This window comes from Heterodontus francisci, chromosome 34 (assembly GCF_036365525.1).
Source record: "Heterodontus francisci isolate sHetFra1 chromosome 34, sHetFra1.hap1, whole genome shotgun sequence".
Classification (NCBI taxonomy): domain Eukaryota; kingdom Metazoa; phylum Chordata; class Chondrichthyes; order Heterodontiformes; family Heterodontidae; genus Heterodontus; species Heterodontus francisci.
In genome coordinates this window covers 45,246,455-45,271,356 of record NC_090404.1, presented here as the reverse complement: position 1 = coordinate 45,271,356, position 24,902 = coordinate 45,246,455, and the positions used below count along the sequence as shown (strand labels likewise).

Sequence of the window (24,902 nt, the reverse complement as noted above, 5' to 3'; positions counted from 1 at the left end):
GCGGATCTTCAAGTCCCGAGTTCCAGATTTCCAGCTTGGAGAAACTAAAGATTAATAAAGTGTAATATCAAAGGACAAAACTTTAAAGGAAACTGAGCTCAGTTATAAAGGGGCCTGGGGGAAGGGAGGGAGGAAACACTTGGGACACAGCACGGGTTCCCCCCTCCCTGGTTCCACAAAGACTCCCCTTGGACTGGGCCACACCTGGGCAGGGCTGGCTCAAGGTGCAGGAAGCTGCTGGACTGAGCTGTGGACTGGGAGGAGTGGGGGGTTTGACTGACAGGCCTGGGGAGGGGGATATCAGGGCAGGTACACACACTGCTCCCCCTTTTCCTCCTGGGATCTTTTACTGGAGTCGTGTTGCTGAATGTTTCTAAACTCTGTCTCCCTGTCCCGGTAATGGAGGTGTATTGTACATTACTGTGAGTGTTGGACTATATTGCCCCATTCTTCCTACTCCTTCTCCGCGTTGCAGGCTGTGGTGCCTCAGTGGGCTTGAAACATTAACTCTTTCTTTCTCCACAGATGCTGCCTGAACTGTTGAGTATTTCCAGCGTTTGCAGCATTGTAGGTCAGAAGTTAACAAGCAGGACGTCAAAACTGAGTATATAAATAGAAGGATAAGACAGATGAATGTGTGGCTGGAAAGATGGTGCAGGAGGGAGGGCTTTTGATTCCTGGGACATTGTGACTGACTCTGGGGGAGATGGGATTTGTGCAGGCTGGACAGGTTGCAGCTGAACAGAGCCACGACTGAGTTTCTTGCGGAAGGTTTTGCTAGTGCTGTTGGGGAGGGTTTAACTATTTCGGCAGGGGGATGGGGACCTGAAGGTAGTCTCAGTTGGGAAGACAGAAAATTAGAGTCATAGAGAGAAACAGGCCCTTCGGCCCACCGAGTCTGTGCCGACCATCAACCATCGATTTGTACTAATCCTGCAATAATCCCGTATTCCCTACCCCATCCCCACCATTCTCCGACCACCTACCTACACTAGGGGCAATTTACCTATCAACCTGCAAGTCTTTGGCTGTGGGAGGAAACCGGAGCACCTGGTGGAAACCCACGCAGTCACAAGGAGAACTTGCAAACTCTGCACAGGCAGTACCCAGAACTGAACCTGGGTCACTGGAGCTGTGAGGCTGCAGTGCTAACTATTGTGCTGCCCATTAATAGATGAATCTGCCTTCCACTTTCATTTCTGATTGGTGGGTATCTCTTCCTTGTCTCTTTTGATTGGCCAAGTGGTTTAAATCAAGAGATGTTATTGCAGCTGAAGAGTACAGTTAAGAATTTCACTTTTAAAATAGTTAACACCGAAGTTAATTAATGAAATATAGAGATGGCTGGGCAGGCGATGTGTTGCAGCTGTAGTATGTGGGAGCTGGTGGACGCCAGTGCGATCCACAGTGACCACATCTGCAGCAAGTGTTGGTTGCTCGAGGACCTTCGGCTCAGAGTTGATAAGCTGGAGTCTGAGCTGCGGACACTGCGACACATCAGGGAGAGGGAGAGTTACCTGGACACTGTGTTTCAGGGGACAGTCACATCTCTTAGATAAATTACATCAAATTTGGAAAGTAGTCAGGGACAGGAGGGTGTGACTGTGAGTGAGGCAGGTATGGGGATCCGGAAATTAGATTTGGAGGAGCCTCAGCCAGTGCCCTTATCCAATGGGTCTGAGGTTCTTGCTCCTGGTGTGGATGAGGGCACAGACTGCAGGGAGGATGAGCGAACTGACCACAGGACCGTGGTTCAGAGTACCATTCAAGTGGGGGAGGAAAGGGAAATGTAGTCGTAATAGGGGATAGTCTAGTTAGGGGATTAGATACTGTTCTCTGCAGCAAAAACCAGGAGAGCCTTGGCTACCTGGTGCCAAGGTTAAGGATGTCTCTTCTGGGCTGGAGGGGTCTTGGAATGGGAGGGGGAAGGATCCAGTTGTCGTGGTCCAAAAATCGAGGTAGCACTAGGAAAGAGGTTCTGCTGAGGGACTATGAGCAGCTCGGGGCTAAATTAAAAAGTAGAACCACACAGGTAATAATCTCTGGATTACTACCTGAGCCAAGTGCAAATTGGTGTAGAGTAAATAAGATTAGAGAGGTAAACGCATGGCTCAAAGATTGGTGTGGGAGAAATGGATCTGATTCATGTGGCACTGGCACCAGTGCTGGGGAAGGAGAGAGCTGTTCCATTGGGACGGACTTCATTTGAATCATGCTGGGACCAGTGTCCTGGCAAATCGTATAACTAGGGTTGCAGATAGGACTTTAAACGAATTAGTAGGGGGAGGGTTCAATTGAAGGGAAGTTTAAAAAAAATCAAAAAGAAACGAGAGAGCAGAGGTGCAGGGTAGTGAAGAGGCGAATGGTAATCAAAGTGCGAAAGGAAGGGCCAGAAAATATGAGCAGAAGAGTGCAGCAGAAATTAGAACCAGAATGAGTAATAATGGTACAAAGTCGACGCTTAAGGCTCTTTATCGGAATACACGCATCATTTGTAACAAGACAGATGAATTGACGGCACAAATAGAAATAAATGAATATGACTTGGTAGCTTTTACAGAGACGTGGTTGCAAGGTGACCAAGACTGGGAACTCAATATTCAAGGGTATTCGATGTTCGGGAAAAATAGGCAAAAAGGAAAAGGAGGTGGGGTCGCTTTGTGAATAAAGGAAATAGCAGAGGGTCTGAACATCATTTTCCAGTCCTCACTGTTTACAGGTGTGGTGCCGGAGGATTGGAGAACTGCTAACATTGTTTTAAAAGGGAGGGAAGGTTAGACCAAATAATTACAGGCCAGTCAGTCTAACCTCAGGAGTGGGCAAATTATTGGAAGCTATTCTGAGAGACAGGATAAACTGTCACTTAGAAAGGCACAGGTTAATCAAGGATAGTCAGTATGGATTTGTTAAGGGAAGATCTTGTTTGACTAGCTTGGATCCAATTTTTTGAAGTAACAAGGAGGATAGATGAGTGTCGTGCAGTTGGTGTCCATGGGATTTAGCAAGGCTTTTGACAATGTACCACATGGCAGATGGGTTAAAAAAATAAAACTCCATGGGATCCGGGGAAATGCAGCAAGGTGGATATAAAATTGGCTCAGTGGCAGGAAACAAAGGCTAATTGATGGATGTTTTAGTGACTGGAGGGCTGTTTCCAATGGCTCAGTACTGAATCTCTTGCTTTTTGTGGTATATATTAATGATTTGGATATAAATGTAAGGGGCATGATCAATAGGTTTTCAGACGACACAAAGATTGCTCGTGTGGTAGATAGTGAGGAGGGTAGCTGTAGACTGCAGGAAGATATTGATGCTCTGGTCAGATGGGCAGAAAAGTGGCAACTGGAATTCAGCTTGCAGAAGTGTGAGGTGATGCATTTGGAGAAGTCAAATAAGGCAAAGGAACACCCAATAAATGGGAAAATACTGAGAAGTGTAGAGGAAGTGAGGGACCTTAGAGTGAGTGTCCGCAGATCCCTGAAGGTAACAGGACAGGTCGATAAGCTGGTTAAAAAGGCAAATGGAATCCTTTCCTTTATTAGCCGAGGTATAGGATATAAGAGCAGGGAGGTTATGCTGGAACTGTATAACTCATTGGTTAGGTCACAACTTGAGTACTGTGTGCAGTTCTGGTCACCTCATTACAGAAAGAATGTAATTGCAATGGAGAGGATACAGAGGACATTTACGAGGATATTGCCAGGACTGGAAAAATGCAGCTATGAGGAAAGATTGGATAGGCTGGGGTTGTTCTCCTTGGAACAGAGAAGGCTGAGGGGAGATATGATTGAAATGTACAAAATTGTAAGGGGCCTGGATAGAGTGGAGATGGAGGGTCCATTCACCTTAGCAGAGAGGTCAGTGACTAGGGGGCATAGATTTGAAGTGATTGGTAGAAAAATTAGAGGGGAGATGAGTAAGAAGTTTTTCACCCAGAGGGTGGTGATGGTCTGGAACTCACTGCCTGAAACGGTAGTTGAGGCAGAGACCCTCAACTAATTCAAAAGGAGTCTGGATATGCACCTCAAGTGCCAGAATCTGCAGGGCTACGGATCAAATGCTGGAAGGTGGGATTAGAATAGGTGGATCGTTTTTTGGCTGGCACAGACACGATGGGCCAAGTGGCCTCTTTCTGTATCTTGTACCTTTTATGATTCTATGATTCTCCTTTTATTTCAGATTTCCAGCATCCGCAGTAGTTTGCTTTTGTTTTATTGCAGGCACTGCTCACGGAACTGAGTCCAGAAACACAGACGGACCAATTAAAAGCAGGTTTGTATCAGGGTGGGTGTTGGATGTGGAATTCAGTCTTTGATCTCCTGTGTGGGTCTTTTTTGTTGCATCTGTAATTTAAACAGATTGGCAGCAGTGAGATGCGGTCACAAAAACTAAGAAGGAAACTCAGCTATATTGAACTAAAATGACATTCCTAGTGGTGATGATACACTCCATTCCCTCTGGTGCCCATTGGTCGATGAAGGCCTCAAGCGACCGATGGACGCTGCGTGTTTCCTCTCCAGGAACACCCGGGCGCAGACGTAGCCACAGATGCCCTGGCTGGATGACTCCCTCCACTGCCCTCTGCCTGGACATGTTGATGGTCACTTTGACCAGGCCCAATAGCAGTCCCATGAGGAGGTCCCTCATCTTGCTGCCATCTTTCTAGGTATAATGTGCAGTAGGGCGAGTGCACAGCCATTCTGGGCCAGGAAGCAGGAGGAGAGAATGTTGTGAATTTCTATCCTGGACTGACAGTGATGGTTTTTGTAAACTCCTTTTACAGGGTATTGCAAGGACAGGGTTTTCAAACAGCAAGCTCAAGATCTGACAGTCACTCAATTTATCAAGACCCGAATATCATCGACTTTGAACATGGAAAGACAGAGGTCTGTCTGTGGGAAAAGACTTCAGGTATGAGTGTGAATGGAAAAGCAGTGAGGGACACAAAGCCCTGGTTAGACCACACCTGGAGCACTCTGTTCAGTTCTGGGAACCACACCATAGGAAAGATATATTGACCTTGGAGGGAGTGCATTGCAGTATTACCTGGATGATACTGGCACTCGAAGGGTTAAATAACAAGGGGAAATTACACAAATTAGTCACATTTTCATTGTGGCATAGTAAGAGGCCATTCGGCCCATTGAGTCCATGCCAGCTCTCTAGACAGCAATCCAGTCAGTCTCGTTCCCCTGCTGTATGAGCGTAGTCTTGCAGGTTTGTTTCCCTCAATTATTGATTGTCTCCTCTTCCACCACCCTCGGCAGAGAGTTCCAGGTCATTATCACTCACTGTGTTTAAAAAAAAACGTCTTCCTCACGTCCCCTGTATTTCCTGCCCAAAGCCTTAATTTGTGTTTCCTAGTCATTGTACCATCAGGGAATGGAAACAGCTTTTCTTTGTCTACTTTATCGAAACCTCTCATAATCTTGTATGCCGAGATCAGATCTCCACTCAATCTCCTTTGCTCCAAGGAGAACAACCCCAGCTTCTCCAACCTAACTGTGTAGCTAAATTCCCTCATCTGCTAGAATGTGTTACCTCACTATGAGGGTGGTAATCCCTGGAATTTAGAAGATGAATGGATGCTTTCATCAAAATTTTCAAGATAGATGTAGACCCGAGTGTTAATCTGCCCAGGCTGTACATACGCAGAATTACAACCCAGAAACAGGCATTTCGGCCCATGAGTCCCTTATGATCCACGTGAGCCTCCTCCCAATCTAATTCCCTGGTCCCACCCTGCCCCCATATCCCTCTATTCCCCGCTCCCTCATAAATGTATTGAGTCTCCCCTTAAACACATCATTGCTCACTGCTTCAACCACTCCACATGACAGTGAGTTTCACATTCTCACCACTGAGTAGAGAAATTCCTCCTAAGTTCTCTATTTGACCTGTTAATGTCTGTATTATATTGCTGCCCCCTTGTTCTGACTGACTGATAATTTTAAAGACCTCTATCAGATCTCCTCCTTAGTCTTCTCTTTTCCAGAGAAAGGATCCCCAGCCTGCTCAATCTTGCTGGATAGTAACATCCTCTCTGGTGACATCTTTGTAAATCTATTCTGCACTTTCTTCAGTCTTCAATATCCTTTTTAATCTGGAGACCAGAACTGCTCACAGTCCTTCAAAGTGAGGTTCTCTATAAGTTTAACATTCCCTCCCTGCTGTTACATTGTATTCCTCTCGAAAAAAACATCAGCTCTTTCTTTGCTCTCTTATTGACTTGTGTTGCTCCTTTTAGTGATTTATGTGACTCTGTTCCCAGATCTCTTTGTTCCTCTGCTCCATTTAATTTCTTACATTCTAACCAATAACTGGCCTCCTTATTCCTCCTCCCAAAATGAACCAGCTCACATTTCACTATGTTGAATTTCATTTCCCATTTATCTGTCCAGTCTGCCAGCCTGTTTATGGTGCTTCACACCATAGATGATGCCCCGGGCACTTGGGTTTCTGTATAATGTATTTAATTTTGTTCATTGCCTCTTTGGCCCCAATCTCCATGGGATGACACAAAAATAATCATCCATTCAGCAATTGGAGCTTTCAATGGTGGATTAATTACCCAGGACTCCCCGCAGGTCAGAAAAGCAATGACTACAGGAGCACAGTGCACCGGTGGAAAATCGCAATATGTTCTGAGCATGTGCAGTGCAGGTGGTGGCAACAGACTGAGGCGGAACAGGTGGCTCGGGAGGCGGGAGGAGATTATGGGCGCAGCGGAGGAATTGGAGCCGTGGGTGGGCTGGGAAGCTTCGGAAACACCTAGGGTCAGCGTGAGACCCCGAATAAGAGGCCTGTGGCCCCATGTTTACCCTGCGGTGACTGGCCCGCGGGAGATGGCCACCATCTTGGACAGGACATGGTCAGGGCGCCTGTGCGGTCATCTTGGTAGGAACATAGGAAATAGGAGGATAGGCCATTCGGCCCCTTGAGCTTGCTCTGCCATTCAACTAGATCATGGCTGATCTTCCTCAATGCCATTTTCCGGCACTTTCTCCATATTCCTTGATATCTTTAATATCTAGAAATCTATCAATCTCTGTCTTGAACACACTCAATGACTCAGCCTCCACTTAAAGGCCTGCTCAGGTCAGGAAAAAAACCTGACCCAAACCCGACAAGATCCCGACAGAACCACATCGGATCCGACCCGAGTCCCTCCAATTTTTCCTGAGCCCGACACGGCCACAGGAATGTTCACTTTACCTACCTTCTGATTCTGAATCTGCTGGAAGCCCTAGCATGAGTGGGGCGACGTCATAGAGATGCTCACTGCATAGACTCCGTTTCCCTTCTTGACATCCTGGACTCTCAGTTCGGGTAGGCTTTTCAACTTTTGACACTTACTAGACTCAACTTCCCAGCAAAGCAAAATGTAATACTGTGTGTGTCTGACCCAGACCTGGCCCAACACGAACCCAACACCTCATCGAGCTCAGGTCGGGTAGCAGGCCTTTACCTCCACTGGGGTTGAGAATTCCAAAGATTCACCACCATCTGTGTGAAGAAATTCAGCCTCATCTCAGTTGTAAATGGTCGAGCTCTTATTCTGAGACTCTGTCCGCTAGTTCTAGACTCCCCTGCACCCCCCCCCCCCCCCCCACCCCACTCCCCAGCCAGGGGAAACACCCTTCCTGCATTTACCCTGTCATGCCCTGTAAGAATTATGTATGCTTCTATGAGATCACCTTTCATTCTTCTAAACTCTAGAGAATAGAGGCTGAATCTCCTCGAAGGACAATCCCACCATCCCAGGAATCAGTCTGGTCAACTTTACACTCCCTCTATGGCCAGTATATCCTTCCTTCAGTAAGGAGAGCAAAACTGTACACAATACTGCAGGTGTGGTCTCTCCAAGGTTCTGCACAATTGCAACAAGACTTCTTTGCATCTGGACTCAAATCCTGGTAAGAAAGGCCAACAAACCATGTGCCTTCCTAATTGCTTGCTGCACCTGCATGTTAGCTTTCAGTGACTCATGAAGCAGGACAGTCAGGTCCCCTTGGATATCAACACTTCCCAATCTCTCACCATTTAAGAAATACTCTGCATTTCTGTTTTTCCAACCAAAGTGGATAACTTCATATTTTTCCACATTATATTCCATCTGCCATGTTCTTGCCCACTCACTTAGCCTGTATAAATCCCCTTGAAGCCTCTTTCCATCTTCTCCCAACTCTCATTCCCACCTAGTTTTGTGTCATCCGCAAACTTGGAAATATAGCATTTAGTCCCTGCATCCAAATTATTGATATATATTGTGAACAGCTGGGGCCCAAGCACTGATCCTTGCGGTCCCTCACTACTCACAGCCTGCCAATCTGAAATTGGCCCGTTTATTCCTACTCTGTTTTCTGTCTGTTAACCAATTCCCAATCCATGCCAATATATTACCCCCAATCCTCTGTGCTCTAATTCTGTTTCCTAGCTTCTTGTGTGGGACCTTATCGAAAGCCTTCTGGAAATCTAAATATACCACATCCACTGGTTCTTCCTTATCTATTCTGCTGGTTACATCCTCCAACTCCAACAGGTTCGTCAAACATGATTTCCCATTCATAAATCCATGTTGACTAGGCCCAATCAGATCAATATTATCCAAGTGTCCATTTATCACGTCCTTTCGAATAGATTCTAGTATTTTTCCTATTACTGATGCCAGGCTAACAGGTCTGTAGTTCCCTGTTTTCTCTCTCCCTCCTTTCTTAAATAGTGAGGTTACATTTGCTACCTTCCAATCTTCAGGAACCGTTTTAGAGTCTATAGAATTTTGGAAGATGATCACCAATGCATCTACTATCTCTACAGCCACCTCTTTCAACATTCTAGCATGTACATCATCAAGCCCACGGCATTTATCAACTGTCAGTCCCATTCATTTCTCCAGTACTACTTTTTTACGAATGCTAATTTCTTTCAGTTCCTTATTCTCACGAGTACCTTGGTTTGAAGCCTGGCTCGGGTATAAAATTAAAACCTGACCTGACAACAGCCAACCCGACCCGGGGCCCGCACCCTCTAATTTTTTTCAAATGCCCGACTTGACCCGAACCCGACACATGTAGTCAGGTTTGGTCGGGTAGCCAGGCTTTACTGCAGAGTGCGGAATCCGGACTGCACGTTTCCTGCCTTGACGTCCTTAATGTTCATTTGAAGATGATTTCCCGGAGCAAGGCAGCACTGTCCACGTCCAGTCCGACCTGACCTGAACCCAACACATATCTGGTTCGGGTCGGGTAGCCACGCTTTACCTTGCTTCTCTACTATTCCTGGGAACTTTTCTGTATCTTCCTCCGTGAAGACAGACACCAAGTATTTGTTTAATTTCTCTGCCATTTTCTTCTTCTCCATTATAAATTCCCCTGTCTTCCCCTGTCTCTGCCTGTAATGGGCCCACATTTGTCTTTGCTGATCTTTTCCTTTTAACATACCGATGGAAACACTTAGTCTGTTTTTGTTTCTTGCTAGTTTACTTTCATCTACTTTCCCTTTGTCAGTTTCTTGGTCCTCCTTTGCTGAATTGTAAAATGTTCCCAATCCTCAAGCTTACTACCTTTTTTGGCAGCTTTATAAGCCTCTTCCTTTGATCTAATACAATCTTTAACTTCTCTTGTTAGCCATGGTGGGATCACTTTTCCTGCTGAGTTTTTGTGCCTCAAAGGAATGTAAATTTGTTGTAAAGTTTGTATTAATTCTTTAAATGTTAGCCATTGCCTGTCCACTGTCATAGCTTCGAATGTAGTTTCCTAATCTACCACAGTCAACCTGAATATCATCAGCTTTTGAACAAGGAAGGAAAAAGCACTGATCACAGTGGAGAGAAACTGTACCCTTGTTGTGTGGGTGGACAAGGTTTCAGCCGATCATCAGGCCTGTCGCGACACAAGTGCAGTCGCACTGGGGAGAAACAGTGTAAACATGGGGACTGTGGAAAGGGACTTAATTATCCAGTTGAGCTGGAAACTCATCCAAGCAGTCACACCTTGCAGAGGCCGTTCACCTGCTCAGTTTGTGGCAAGGGATTCACTCAGTCATCCACCCTGCTGATACACCAGCGAGTTCACACTGATGACTGACCTTTTGAATGTCCAGACACTGGGAGTTGGGACATTAGTTCTCTGTAACATTTATACCATTACGATGCTCACACTGATGAGAACGTTCAGGTGTTCTCACTGCGGGAGTGGGTTCAGGCGCTCATCTGATCTTACTGTACACCAGTGAGTTCATACTGGGGAGAGGCCATTCATCTACTCCATGTGTGATTCACTCAGTCATCCGACCTGCTGAGACATCAGCGAGTTCACACTGGGGGGAGGCCGTTCACCTGCTCAGTTTGTGGCAAGGGATTCACTCAGTCATCCACCCTGCTGATACACCAGCGAGTTCACAACTGAGTACAATGATTGGATTTTGCTTTTAATCACCTCCAGGACTGAACCATGTTCATTGGGTGAATGGTGGTGGACAATTAAACAACTAACTGGAGGAGGTGGCTCCACAAATATCCCACCCTCAATGATGGAGGAGCCCAGCACATCAGTGCGAAAGATAAGGCTGAAGCATTTGCAACAATCTTCAGCCAGAAGTGCCGAGTTGATGATCCATCTCGGCCTCCTTCTGAAGTCTCCAGCATCACAGATGCCAGACTTCAGCCTATTCGATTCACTCCGTGTGATATCAAGAAACGACTGAAGGCACTAGATACTGCAAAGGCTATGGGTCCTGACAATATTTCAGCAATAGTACTGAAGACCTGTGCTCCAGAACTTGCCGCGCCGCTAACCAAGCTGTTCCAGTACAGCTACAACACTGGCATCTACCCTGCAATGTGGAAAGTTGCCCAGGTATGTCCTGTACACAAAAAGCAGGACAAGTCCAACCCGGCCAATTACCGCCCCATCAGCCTACTCTCAATCAGTAAAGTGATGGAAGGGGTCATCAACAGTGCCATCAAGTGGCACTTGCTTAGCAATAACCTGCTCAGTGACGCTCAGTTTGGGTTCTGCCAGGGCCACTCAACTCCTGACCTCACTGCAGCCTTGGTTCAAACATGGACAAAAGAGCTGAACTCAAGAGGTGAGGTGAGTGACTGCCCTCGACATCAAGGCAGCATTTGACCGAGTATGGCATCAAGGAGCCCGAGCAAAACTGAGGTCAATGGGAAGTGGGGGGAAAACGCTCCGCTGGCTGGAGTCATACCTAGTGCAAAGGCAGATGGTTGTTATTGTTGGAGGTCAATCATCTGAGCTCCAGGACATCACTGCAGGAGTTCCTCAGGGTAGTGTCCTAGGCCCAACCATCTTCAGCTGCTTCATCAATGACCTTCCTTCAATCATAAGGTCAGAAGCGGGGGTGTTCGCTGATGATTGCACAATGTTCACCCTTCGTGACTCCTCAGATACTGAAGCAGTCCGTGTAGAAATGCAGCAAGACCTGGACAGTATCCCGGCTTGGGCTGATAAGTGGCAAGTAACACTCGCACCACACAAGTGCCAGGCAATGACCAAGAGAGAATCTAACCATCTCCCCTTGACCTTCAATGGCATTACGATTGCTGAATCCCCCACTATCAACATCCTAAGGGCTACCATTGACCAGAAACTGAACTGGAGTAGCCATATAAATACTGTGGCTGCAAGAGCAAGTCAGAGGCTAGGAAACCTGCGGTGAGTAACTCACCACCTGACTCCCCAAAGCCTGTTCACCATCTTTTAGTTTTGGTGACTGCAGCTTTGACAGTAGCGGAGGTGCGGGTGCGAACTTACAGCTGGGAAGTCAATTTCAGTGTAAGTTTAAAAGTTAATTCCTTTTTGTTTTCGGAGGACCAGGGGACTGCTGGGTAAGTAAAAACTATATATTTGGGTGGTGGCTGTACCCGAGACACTACATGTGTAGTGTCTCCCACCCACCACCCTCCTCTAACCAAAAAAAAGGACTCTGGTGTGTTGATAAGGTAAGCTTTTTATTTAAAAAGTTCTGTCCGTTGGATTGATAACCTAACAAGTTTTGACTTTTTTTTTTTGGTTCTTCAGTAGAATTGTTGGGAATTTAGAATAGTGGGAATGGAAGTTAAGGGAGTTGTATGTTCCTCCTGCAGAATGTGGGAGGTAAGGGTCGCCAAGAGTGTCCCTGCTGACTGCATCTGCGGGAAGTGCACCCAACTCCAGCTCCTCGAGAACCGCATTAGGGAACTGGAGCTGGATGAACTTCGGATCATTCGGGAAGCAGAGGGGGTTATTGAGAGGAGTTATGGGGAGGTAGTCACACCTCTGGTAAAAGAAGTAGGTAGATGGGTTACCGTCAGGGGAAGGAGAGGGAACCAGCAGGCAGTGCAGGGATCCCCTGTGGCCGTTTCCCTCAACAACAGGTATACCGTTTTGGATACTGTTGTGGGGGACGACTTACCAGGGGTAAGCAATGGGGTACAGGTATCTGGCACAGAGTCTGTCCCTGTTGCTCAGAAGGGAAGGGGGAAGAGGAGCAGAGCATTAGTCATTGGGGACTCCATAGTTAGGGGAACAGATAGGAGGTTCTGTGGGAACGAGAGAGACTCACGGTTGGTGTGTTGCCTCCCAGGTGCCAGGGTTCGTGATGTCTCGGATCGTGTTTTTGGGATCCTTAAGGGGGAGGGGGAGAAGCCCCAAGTCGTGGTCCACATAGGCACCAACGACATAGGTAGGAAGAGAGATGGGGATTTAAGACAGAAATTCAGGGAGCTAGGGTGGAAGCTTAGAGCGAAAACAACCAGAGTTGTTATCTCTGGGTTGTTGCCCATGCCACGTGATAGCGAAGCGAGGAATAGGGAGAGAGAGGAGTTGAACACGTGGCTGCAGGGATGGTGCAGGAGGGAGGGTTTTGGTTTCCTGGATAATTGGGGCTCTTTCTGGGGTAGGTGGGACCTCTACAAACAGGATGGTCTTCACCTGAACCAGAGGGGTACCAATATCCTGGGGGGGGAGATTTGCTAGTGCTCTTCGGGGGGGTTTAAACTAATTCAGCAAGGGAATGGGAACCTAAATTGCAGTGCCAGTGTACAGGATGTTGAGAGTAGTGAGGTCAGGGATATGGTTACAAGGACGCGAGAGGGCACTGGCAAGCAAGAACCTGGTTTAAAGTGTGTCTACTTAAACGCCAGGAGCATCTGGAATAAGGTGGGTGAGCTTGCAGCGTGGGTTGGTACCTGGGATCTCCATGCAGTGGCCATTTCGGAGACATGGGTAGAGCAGGGGCAGGAATGGATGTTGCAGGTTCCGGGATTTAGATGTTTCAGTAAGAACAGAGAAGATGGTAAAAGGGGGGGGGGGGTGTGGCATTGTTAATCAAGGAGAGTATTATAGCGACAGAAAGGACGTTTGAGGTCTCGTCTACTGAGGTAGTATGGGCCGAGGTTAGAAACAGAAGAGGTGAGGTCACCCTGTTAGGAGTCTTTTATAGACCTCCAAATAGTTCCAGAGATGTAGAGGAAAGGATAGCGAAGATGATTCTCGACAGGAGCGAGAGTAACAGGGTAGTTGTTATGGGGGACTTTAACTTTCCAAATATCGACTGGAAATACTATAGTTCGAGTACTTTAGATGGGTCAGTTTTTGTCCAGTGTGCGCAGGAGGGTTTTCTGACACAGTATGTAGACAGGCCAACCAGGGGCGATGCCACATTGGATTTGGTACTGGGTAATGAACCCGGCCAGGTGTTAGATTTAGATGTAGGTGAGCACTTTGGTGATAGTGATCACAATTCAGTTAGGTTTACCTTAGCGATGGGCAGGGACAGGTATATACCGCAGGGCAAAAATTATAGCTGGGGGAAAGGAAATTATGATGCGATTAGGCAAGATTTAGGATGCGTAGGATGGGGAAGGAAACTGCAGGGGATGGGAACAATCGAAATGTGGAGCTTATTCAAGGAGCAGCTACTGCGTGTCCTTGATAAGTATGTACCTGTGAGGCAGGGCGGAAGTTGTCGAGCGAGGGAGCCGTGGTTTACTAAAGAAGTTGAAGCGCTTGTCAAGAGAAAGACGAAGGCTTATGTTAGGATGAGACGTGAAGGCTCAGTTAGGGCGCTTGAGAGTTACAAGCTGGCCAGGAAGGATCTAAAGGGAGAGCTAAGAAGAGCAAGGAGAGGACACGAGAAGTCATTGGCGGATAGGATCAGGGAAAACCCTAAGGCTTTCTATAGGTATATCAGGAATAAAAGAATGACTAGAGTTAGATTAGGGCCAATCAAGGATAGTAGTGGGAAGTTGTGTGTGGAATCAGAGGAGATAGGGGAAGTGTTAAATGAATATTTTGCGTCAGTATTTACAGTAGAGAAAGAAAATGTTGTCGAGGAGAATACTGAGATTCAGGCTACTAGGCTAGATGGGATTGAGGTTCACAAGGAGGATGTGTTATCAATTTTGGAAAGTGTGAAAATAGATAAGTCCCCTGGGCCAGATGGGACTTATCGTAGGATTCTCTGGGAAGCGAGGGAGGAGATTGCAGAGCCTTTGTCCTTGATCTTTGTCGCCATTGTCGACAGGAATAGTGCCGGAAGACTGGAGGATAGCAAATGTTGTCCCCTTGTTCAAGAAGGGGAGTAGAGACAACCCTGGTAATTATAGACCTGTGAGCCTTACTTCGGTTGTAGGTAAAATGTTGGAAAAGGTTATAAGAGGCAGGATTTATAATCATCTTGAAAAGAATAAGTTCATCAGCGATAGTCAGCACGGTTTTGTGACGGGTAGGTCGTGCCTCACAAACCTTATTGAGTTTTTCGAGAAGGTGACCAAACAGGTGGATGAGGGTAAAGCAGTGGATGTGGTGTATATGGATTTCAGTAAGGCGTTTGATAAGGTTCCCCACGGTAGGCTATTGCAGAAAATACAGAAGTATGGGGTTGAAGGTGATTTAGAGCTTTGGATCAGAAATTGGCTAGCTGAAAGAAGACAGAGGGTGGTGGTTGATGGCAAATGTTCATCCTGGAGTTTAGTGACTAGTGGTGTACCGCAAGGATCTTTTTTGGGGCCACTGCTGTTTGTCATTTTTATAAATGACCTGGAAGAGGGTGTAGAAGGGTGGGTTAGTAAATTTGCAGATGACACTAAGGTCGGTGGAGTTGTGGATAGTGCCGAAGGATGTTGTAGGGTACAGAGGGACATAGATAGGCTGCAGAGCTGGGCTGAGAGATGGCAAATGGAGTTTAATGCAGAAAATTGCGAGGTGATTCACTTTGGAAGGAGTAACAGGAATGCAGAGTACGAGGCTAATGGGAAGATTCTTGGTAGTGTAGATGAACAGAGAGATCTTGGTGTCCAGGTACAGAAATCCCTGAAGGTTACTACCCAGGTTAATAGGGCTGTTAAGAAGGCATATGGTGTGTTCGCTTTTATTAGTAGGGGGATCGAGTTTCGGAGCCACGAGGTCATGCTGCAGCTGTACAAAACTCTGGTGAGACCGCACCTGGAGTATTGCGTGCAGTTCTGGTCACCGCATTATAGGAAGGATGTGGAAGCTATGGAAAGGGTGCAGAGGAGATTTACTGGGATGTTGCCTGGAATGGAGGGAAGGTCTTACGAGGAAAGGCTGAGGGACTTGAGGTTGTTTTCGTTGGAGAGAAGGAGGAGGAGAGGTGACTTAATAGAGACATATAAGATAATCAGAGGGTTAGATAGGGTGGATAGTGAGAGTCTTTTTCCTCGGATGGTGATGGCAAACACGAGGGGACATAGCTTTAAATTGAGGGGTGATAGATATAGGACAGATGTCAGAGGTAGTTTCTTTACTCGGAGAGTAGTAGGGGCGTGGAACGCCCTGCCTGCAACAGTAGTAGACTCGCCAACTTTAAGGGCGTTTAAGTGGTCATTGGATAGACAATTGGATGAAAATGGAATAGTGTAGGTCAGATGGTTTCACAGGTCGGCGCAACATCGAGGGCCGAAGGGCCTGTACTGCGCTGTAATATTATTCTAATTCTACAAGGCTCATGTTAATTAACCCCTGTAACTGGGCTGGGCTTTATATTCTTTATGAAGGTCAAATAAATCAGCTTTGTGTTGAACACAGTGTGTCAAGTCTATTTCATATCTCTAATGCAAGCTATTTCCTTTGGAAGTGCTCTCTCCCTTTCCCCTCTCAGCCCCAACAATAAGAGGAGTTCATGGACTTTACCATTAAGTTTGAGACCATTTGATCAGCTGTCTCTGCTGCTTCCCTCTCTTCCACTCGCCGCAGCACCTCCTCCCCCAACCCCAGGCCAAACAGTCACTAACACTCCTGTGTGTTTTGAGAGTTGAAGTTTGTGAAGGAGTAAAGGACCCACAGGATCAGCAGAAATCGTATTATCTATGGATCTCCAGGTGAGAAGTGCTTGGAGAAATGAACAGAGGAAAATGTTTTTTTGAAAGGTCTGGGAGAACCAGTCCCTGGAATTTGGGATTTATGACCATAAAGTATTTCATCAAAAAGGATTGTGTGTGGTGTCAAATGTTCAAGTGATGTTTGCACCTTTTCTGAATGCTTAATGACCAGTGTTTCCTGTCTCCCAGCTTTGTTTCTCCTGCTCCTTCATTCAGCCGATCCCATTGCTATTTCTGTGCTCACCCTTCACTTGTAATTTTTCTTCTCTATGCTGTTTCCTTACTCCATTTCCTGTCTGCTTTAAATCTCTTAATCCCGATTATTCAGACTTTGTTTCCAAAGTTGATAATGATGTAAGAAGTGCCAAGCAGCATGATGTAGAACATGATTTCAGGTGGTGGTTGGGGGAGGGAGGAGATTACTGAGCACAATGCAATATTTCCAGTTGTTTAACATCAGAACATGAAGCTGTGATCTCCTATGTTGCAGGAGGAATTCATTCTGAAGGAGTTTCACCCAAAACAGTAAATTAATTTATCTCTTCCAAATGAGATTTGACCAGTTGTGTATTTCCCCAGTTTTCCAGTATTTGATTTTTTTCCTGATCTCTGCTGAAGCATATTCTTCCAGGAACACTGAACTCCAGAGGCATTTCAGTCACAAAATGTCATGAAATACTGAGGTTACAGAATGAGCCTATTTTCTTTAATGCTATGAATAAACAATGATCTCATGAGAGTTTTCTTCAGTGAAATGTTTTTTCGCTATGACCAGAGCTGGTCAAACTATGTCTCAAAGGTTAGATCTGGCTCATGAGCAGAGGATATCTGACGCACACACGAAGCACAATTACCGACTGCTCCTCACTCCCTTAGCACAGCTCCTGGCTTCTCCCTGCTCTTCAATGCCTCCCACGCCATTGCAGGTCCCTTCATGATGTTGCTGTATCCAGTGATTGAACAGCTCTGCACTGGCTTCAGGAATCCCTTCCAACAGTGTGCAGTGACATCCAGGCAATTAAAGGACAGCAGCAAGGATGTCAGAAATAGTGGGAACACTGAAGGAGCAGGAGGTGGAAACTGGCGACAGCAAGAAAGTGACAGGATGATATTGGAGGCAGGAAGAAAGGAGTCTCAATGTCAAATTGGAGGGAGGGGGAAGGAGTACTGGTGTGAAATTTGAGGAAGGGGGAAGAAGTGTCAGTGTGAAATTGGAGGGGCGGGGGGAAGGAGCGTCAGTGTGAAATTGGAGGGGCGGGGGGAAGGAGCGTCAGTGTGAAATTGGAGGAGCGGGGGAAGGAGCGTCACTGTGAAATTGGAGGAAGGGGGACGGAGTGTCAGTGTGAAATTGGAGGTGAGGAAGGAGTGTCAGTGTGAAATTGGAAGGGGGTAAGGAGCGTCAGTGTGAAATTGGAGGAAGGGGGAAGGAGTGTCAGTGTGAAATTGGAGATGTCGGAGTGTCAGTTTGAAATTGCAGGGAGGGTGAAGGAGTGTCAGTGTGAAACTGGAGGGATGGGGAAGGAGTGTCAGTGTGAAATTGGAGGGGGGAGGAGTGTCAGTATGAAATTGGAGGTAGGGGAAGGTGTGTCAGTGTGAAATTGGAGGTGAGGAAGGAGTGTCAGTGTAAAATTGGAGGTGAGGAACGAGTATCAGTGTGAAATTAGAGGAGGGGGTGGAAAGGAGTGTCTGTGTGAAATTGGAGGAATTGAAAGGAGTGTCAGTGTGAATTTGGAGGTGAGGAAGGAGTGTCAGTGTGAAATTGGAGGGAGGGGGAAGGAGTGCCAGTGTGAAATTGGAGATGTCGAAGGAGTGTCAGTGTGAAATTGGAGTACGGGGTGGGGGAATGAGCGTCAGTGTGAATTTGGAGGAAGGGGTAAGGAGTGTCAGTGTGAAATTGGAGGGAGGGGGAAGGAGTGTCAGTGTGAAATTGGAGATGAGGAATGAGTGTCAGAGAAATCGGAGGGGAGGGAAGGAGTGTCAGTTTGAAATTGCAGGGAGGGTGAAGGAGTGTCAGTGTGAAACTGGAAGGAGGGGGAAGGAGTGTCAATGTGAAATTGGAGGTGTTGAAGGACTGTCAGTGTGAAATTGGAGGTGAGGAATGAGTGTCAGTGTGAAATTGGAGGTGGATAAGGAGTGTCAGTGTGAAACTGGAGGTGAGGAATGTGTGTCAGTGTGAAATTGGAGGTGGGGAAGGAGTGTCAGTGTGAAATTTGAGACGGATAAGGAGTGTCACTGTGAAATTGGAGGAAGGGGGAAGGAGTGTCAGTGTGAAATTGGAGGAAGGGGGAAGGATTGTCAGTGTGAAATTGGTGGGAGGGGGAAGGATTGTCAGTGTGAAATTGGTGGGAGGGGGAAGGAGTGTCACTGTGATATTGGAGGAAGGGGGAAGGAGTGTCAGTGTGAAATTGGAGGAAGGGGGAAGGATTGTCAGTGTGGAATTGGTGGGAGGCGGAAGGAGTGTCAGTGTGAAATTGCACAGGAAGGGAAGGAGTGTCAGTGTGAAATTTGAGACGGATAAGGAGTGTCACTGTGAAATTGGAGGGAGGGGGAAGAAGTGTCAGTGTGAAATTGGATGGGGGGAAAGGAGTGTCAGTGTGAAATTTGAGGGTGGGGGGAAAGGTGTGCCAGTGTGAAATTGCAGCGTGGGTGGGGGAGAGGAGTGTCAGTGTGAAATTGGAGGAAGGGGGAAGGAGTGTCTGAGTGAAATTTGAGGAAGGGGGAAGGAGTGACAGTGTGAAATTGGGGGGAGGAAGGAGTGTCAGTATGAAATTGGAGGTGAGGAAGGAGTATCAGTGTGAAATTGGAAGGGAGGGGGTAGGAGTGTCAGCGTGAAATTGGAGGGAGGGGTAAGGAGTATCTGTGCGAAATTGGAGGGAGGGGGAAGGAGTATCTGTGAGAAATTGGAGTGGTGGTGGAAAGAAGTGTCAGTGTGAAATTGGAGGAAGGGGGAAGGATTGTCTGTGTGAAATTGAAGGGGCGGGGGAAAGGAGTGTCAGTGTGAAATTGGAGGATGGGGCATGGAGTGTCAGAGTGAAATTTGAGGAAGGGGGATAGAGTGTCAGTGTGAAATTGGAGGGAGGGGATGGAGTGTCAGTGTGAAAATGGGGGAGGGGGAAGGAGTGTCTGTGTGAAATTCGGGGGAGGGGGAAGGAGTGTCAGTGTGAAATTGGAGGGAGGGGGAAGGAGAGTCGGTGTGAAATTGGAGGTGAGCAAGGAGTGTCAGTATGAAATGGGAGTTGAGGAAGGAGTGTCTGTGTGAAATTCGGGGGAGGGGGAAGGAGTGTCAGTGTGAATTTGGAGGAAGGGGAAGGATTGTCAGTGTGAAGTTGGTGGTGAGGAAGGAGTGTCAGTGTGAAATTGGATGGAGAGGGAAGGAGTGTCAGTGTGAAATTGGAGGAAGGGGGAAGGAGTGCCGTTGTGAAATTGGAGATGGGGAAGGAGTGTCAGTGTGAAATTGGAGGGAGGTGGAAGGAGTGTCAGTGTGAAATTGGAGGAAGGGGGAAGGAGTGTCTGAGTGAAATTTGAGGAAGGGGGAAGGAGTGACAGTGTGAAATTGGGGGGAGGAAGGAGTGTCAGTATGAAATTGGAGGTGAGGAAGGAGTATCAGTGTGAAATTGGAAGGGAGGGGGTAGGAGTGTCAGCGTGAAATTGGAGGGAGGGGTAAGGAGTATCTGTGCGAAATTGGAGGGAGGGGGAAGGAGTATCTGAGAAATTGGAGTGGTGGTCGGAAGAAGTGTCAGTGTGAAATTGGAGGAAGGGGGAAGGATTGTCTGTGTGAAATTGAAGGGGCGGGGGAAAGGAGTGTCAGTGTGAAATTGGAGGATGGGGCATGGAGTGTCAGAGTGAAATTTGAGGAAGGGGGATAGAGTGTCAGTGTGAAATTGGAGGGAGGGGATGGAGTGTCAGTGTGAAAATGGGGGAGGGGGAAGGAGTGTCTGTGTGAAATTCGGGGGAGGGGGAAGGAGTGTCAGTGTGAAATTGGAGGGAGGGGGAAGGAGAGTCGGTGTGAAATTGGAGGTGAGCAAGTAGTGTCAGTATGAAATGGGAGTTGAGGAAGGAGTGTCTGTGTGAAATTCGGGGGAGGGGGAAGGAGTGTCAGTGTGAATTTGGAGGAAGGGGAAGGATTGTCAGTGTGAAGTTGGTGGTGAGGAAGGAGTGTCAGTGTGAAATTGGAGGAAGGGGGAAGGAGTGCCGTTGTGAAATTGGAGATGGGGAAGGAGTGTCAGTGTGAAATTGGAGGGAGGTGGAAGGAGTGTCAGTGTGAAATTGGAGGTGGGGAAGGTGTGTCAGTGTGAAATTGGAGGTGGGGAAGGAGTGTCAGTGTGAAATTGGAGGGAGAGTGAATGAGTGTCAGTATGAAATTGGAGGTTTTGAAAGTTGTCAGTGTGAAATTGGAGGGAAGGGGAAAGAGTGTCATTGTGAAATTGGCGGTAGGCCAGGAGTGTCAGTGTGAAATTGCAGGGAGGGGGAAGGAGTCTCATGTGAAGTTGCAGGGATAGGAAAGGAGTGTCAGTGTGAAATTGGACGTGGGGAAGGAGTGTCAGTGTGAAATTGTAGGGAGGGGGAAAGAGTGTCATTGTGAAATTGGAGGTGGGCTGGGAGTGGTAGTGTGAAATTGCAGGGAGGGTGAGGAGTCTCATGTGAAATTGCAAGGAGGGGAAAGGAGTGTCTGTGTGAAATTGGAGGCAGGTAGCGAGGTTCAGCGTGTAATTGGAGGTGGGGAACGAGTGTCTGTGTGAAATTGGAGGGAGGGGGAAGGAGTGTCAGTGTCAAGTTGTAGGGAGGGGGAAGGAGTGTCAGTGTGAAATTGGAAGTGGGTTAGGTGCGTCTGTGTGAAATTGGAGGGGGGTGAAGGAGTGTGAGTGTGAAATTGGGGGAAGTGGGAAGGAGACAGATGAGACAAACATTTCTCCTTCCACATTCAAAGTCCGATGATATTCAGGTGCTGATGAATCGAGTGATTATTTCAGATCTAGCTGTCATGTTTGGTTTGAGAATCCCCGTCTACAATTCTTTCTGTTCTCATGCCCTGTGAAAGGCGTTTATAATAGTAATCACTCTAAGTACAGGATGGAAATTCAGAGCAGACATTTCTAGCATCAATGAAACACTTTTTTCCTCTCTTGTTCCCCCAAAACTGTAAATCCCGGTCCCACGCACTCTCCTTCCTCCCTGGGCTGAAATCCAAACCCATTGCATGATCTGCCCCATTTCTTTCCTCCGCTGACATTTTTCTCCCTCCCTCTACTCTGCCTGAGTTCAGTTCTGCAGCCCCTGTTTCCAGAGTGAGAATTAAATCAATGAATGAGTCAGGGACCCTGAAACCCCGCCCACTCTCTGTGACTTCACCCACATGGCAACATATGCGCTCTGCTCCGTACTCAACCAAGATGACGACTCACTAAAACCCTCCTGCTTTTCTTTACAGAGGTGGTGGCCGTTAACCTGGGCCTTCCCGGCAAAGCCCCAGAGCTGCAAACGCTGGAGCTGAAGATTCTTCTTCGTGCTTGCGGCCTCCACCGGGTGTTTCTGACGCCTCCACGCCCACCCGCCGGTTCCATTCCTGCCTTACTCCCCGCCCACTCCCACCCGCTACCAAAGCTTCTTCAGCTTATTTATTATAAGCCCATCGACTCCCACAGCTTCCTCGACTATACTTCTTCACACCCTGCCTCCTGTAAGGACACCATTCCATTCTCCCAGTTTCTCCCTCTCCGACGCATCTGCTCTGATGATGCTACCTTCCATGACAGCGCTTCGGATATGTCTTCCTTTTTCCTCACCGAGGAAGCTGTGGGAGTCCATATTCCTATCACATCCCCACCTGTCCCTATATTTCCCTACCACATACCTATACTGGGGGCAATTTATAATGGCCAATTAACCTATCAACCTGCAAGTCTTTGGCATATGGGAGGAAACCGGAGCACCTGGAGGAAACCCACGCAGACACAGGGAGAACTTGCAAACTCCACACAGGCAGTACCCAGAATTGAACCCGGGTCACTGGAGCTGTGAGGCTGCGGTGCTAACCACTGCGCCACTGTGCCGCCCCATTAATTAATGCATAGAAATGTTATTCTCTAGTTGGACTGTAATGAAATTATTAGTTAATTTATTAGTTAATTTATACAGAACCCTAAGTGAATGTGGCCCATTTTATCATTGAGTCCTGGATGTGATGAATAACTGTTCTGGATATACTTGCATGAGAGGGAGTGCAACTTTGGTTCACTGGATTCATTCATAGAATCATAGACAGTTTATGGCATAAAAGAGGCCACTTGGCCCATCATGTCTGCGCCGGCCAAAATATGAGACATCCCGCCTAATCCCACCTTCCAGCGTTTGGTCTGTAGCCCTGCAGGTTACTGCATTGATATGCATATCGAGACACCTTTTAAATGAGTTGAGGGTTTCTGCCTCGACTACCCTTTCAGGCAGTGAATTACAGCCACACACCACCCTCTGAGTGAAAACTTTTTTCCTCATGTACCCTCTAACCCTTCTACTAACCACCTTAAATCTGTACCCCCTCATAATTGACTTCTCGGCGAGGGGAACAGGTCCTTCCTGTCTACTCTATTTAGGCCGCTCATAATTTTGTACACCTCAATTAAGTCACCCCTCAGCCTTCTCTGTTTCAAGGAAAACAACCCTAGCCTATCCAATCGTTCCTCATTGCTGCAACCTTCAAGCTCTGGCAACATTCTTGTAAATCTCCCCTGTACTCTCTCCATACCATTTATGTCCTTTCTGTACTGTGGTGACCAGAACTGTATGCAATACTCCAGCTGTGGCCTAACCAGCGTTTTATACAGTTCCAGCATTTACACTCACTGTAAAAGATTATTGTTTCAGTAAAAAGTATTTCTGTAGAGGCTTTTCAACCATGTCACGTATAGAGATTTTCTTACTTCATTCTTGGACATCACTAACCAGATCAGCATATATTGCCATTTCCCAGTTGCCCATTGAGAAGGTGATGGTGGGCCTTCTTCTTGAACCACTGCAGTCTGTGTGGTGAAGGTGCTCCCACAATGGTGTTAGGGAAGGAGTGACAGGATTTTCACCCAGTGATGATGAAGGAACGTTGATATATGACCAAGTTAACATCAACTTGTATTTATATAGCACCTTTAATGTAACAACATGTTCCAAGGTGTTTCACAGGAGTGTTATAAAGCAACATTTTACACTGATCCTTTTTCTTTTGGGCCTCCTTATCTCGAGAGACAATGGATACGCGCCTGGAGGTGGTCAGTGGTTTGTGAAGCAGCGCCTGGAGTGGCTATAAAGGCCAATTCTGGAGTGACAGGCTCTTCCACAGGTGCTGCAGAGAAATTTGTTTGTCGGGGCTGTTGCACAGTTGGCTCTCCCCTTGCGCCTCTGTCTTTTTTCCTGCCAACTACTAAGTCTCTTTGACTCGCCACAATTTAGCCCTGTCTTTATGGCTGCCTGCCAGCTCTGGCGAATGCTGGCAACTGACTCCCACGACTTGTGATCAATGTCACACAATTTCATGTCGCGTTTGCAGACGTCTTTATAGCGGAGACATGGACGGCCGGTGGGTCTGATACCAGTGGCGAGCTCGGTGTACAATGTGTCTTTGGGGATCCTGCCATCTTCCATGCGGCTCACATGGCCAAGCCATCTCAAGCGCCGCTGACTCAGTAGTGTGTATAAGCTGGGGGTGTTGGCCGCTTCAAGGACTTCTGTGTTGGAGATATAGTCCTGCCACCTGATGCCAAGTATTCTCCGAAGGCAGCGAAGATGGAATGAATTGAGACGTCGCTCTTGGCTGGCATACGTTGTCCAGGCCTCGCTGCCTGATCCACATAAGGAGATATTCAGGCAGATGAACAAAAGTTTGATCTGAGAGGTGGAATTTAAGAAGTGCCTAAGTGCAGAAGGTGAGGTAGAGAGGCAGAGATGAATAGAGAGGGATTCCAAAGCTTATGGCCTTGGCAGCTGAAGGCACAGCCACCAGTGGTGGAGCAATGAAAATGGGGGATGCTCAACGATGCCAGAATTAGTTGAGCCCTAATCTCTTGGAGGGTTGTAGGGCTGGAGGAGATTGTAGAGATAGTGAGGGGTGAGGGCATGGAGCGATTTTGAAGAAAAGCATTAGGAATTAAAATTGAGGTGCTGCTTAACAGGGAACCTATGTAGGCCAGTGAGCACAGTGGTGATGGGTGAGCAGGACTTGGTTCGAGTAAGGACACAGGCAGCAGAGTTTTGGATGATCTCAAGTTTACGGAGGGTAGAATGTGGGAGCCTGGCCAGGAGTGTGTTAGAATAGTCAAGTTGAGAGGTAACAAATACATGGATGTAAATTTCAGAGGCAGATGAGTTGAGGCAGTGGTGAAGGCTGGTGATGTTACTGAGGTGGAAATAGGCGGTCTGAGTGATGGCGCCAAAATGCATGCAGAAGCTCATGTTGGGGTCAAATATGAAACCAAGGTTATGAACAGTCTGGTTTAGCCTCAGACAGTTGCCAGGGAGAGGGACTGAGTTGGTGACTAGGGAGTGAAGTTTGTAGCAGGAACTGAAGACA

The 24,902-nt window shown here is 47.3% G+C and overlaps 1 protein-coding gene across 1 annotated transcript; it reads left to right on the top strand.

Moving 5' to 3' along the window:
* The first annotated feature begins 206 nt into the window (after window positions 1–206).
* On the top strand, window positions 207–23,497 carry LOC137349434 (uncharacterized). Its single transcript, XM_068014957.1, has 4 exons — window positions 207–422; window positions 4,180–4,272; window positions 4,784–4,911; window positions 21,774–23,497. Exons 1-4 carry the CDS (start codon window positions 400–402, stop codon window positions 22,361–22,363), a joined length of 834 nt encoding a protein of 277 aa, XP_067871058.1. The 5' UTR covers window positions 207–399; the 3' UTR covers window positions 22,364–23,497.
* The last annotated feature ends 1,405 nt before the right edge of the window (window positions 23,498–24,902 follow it).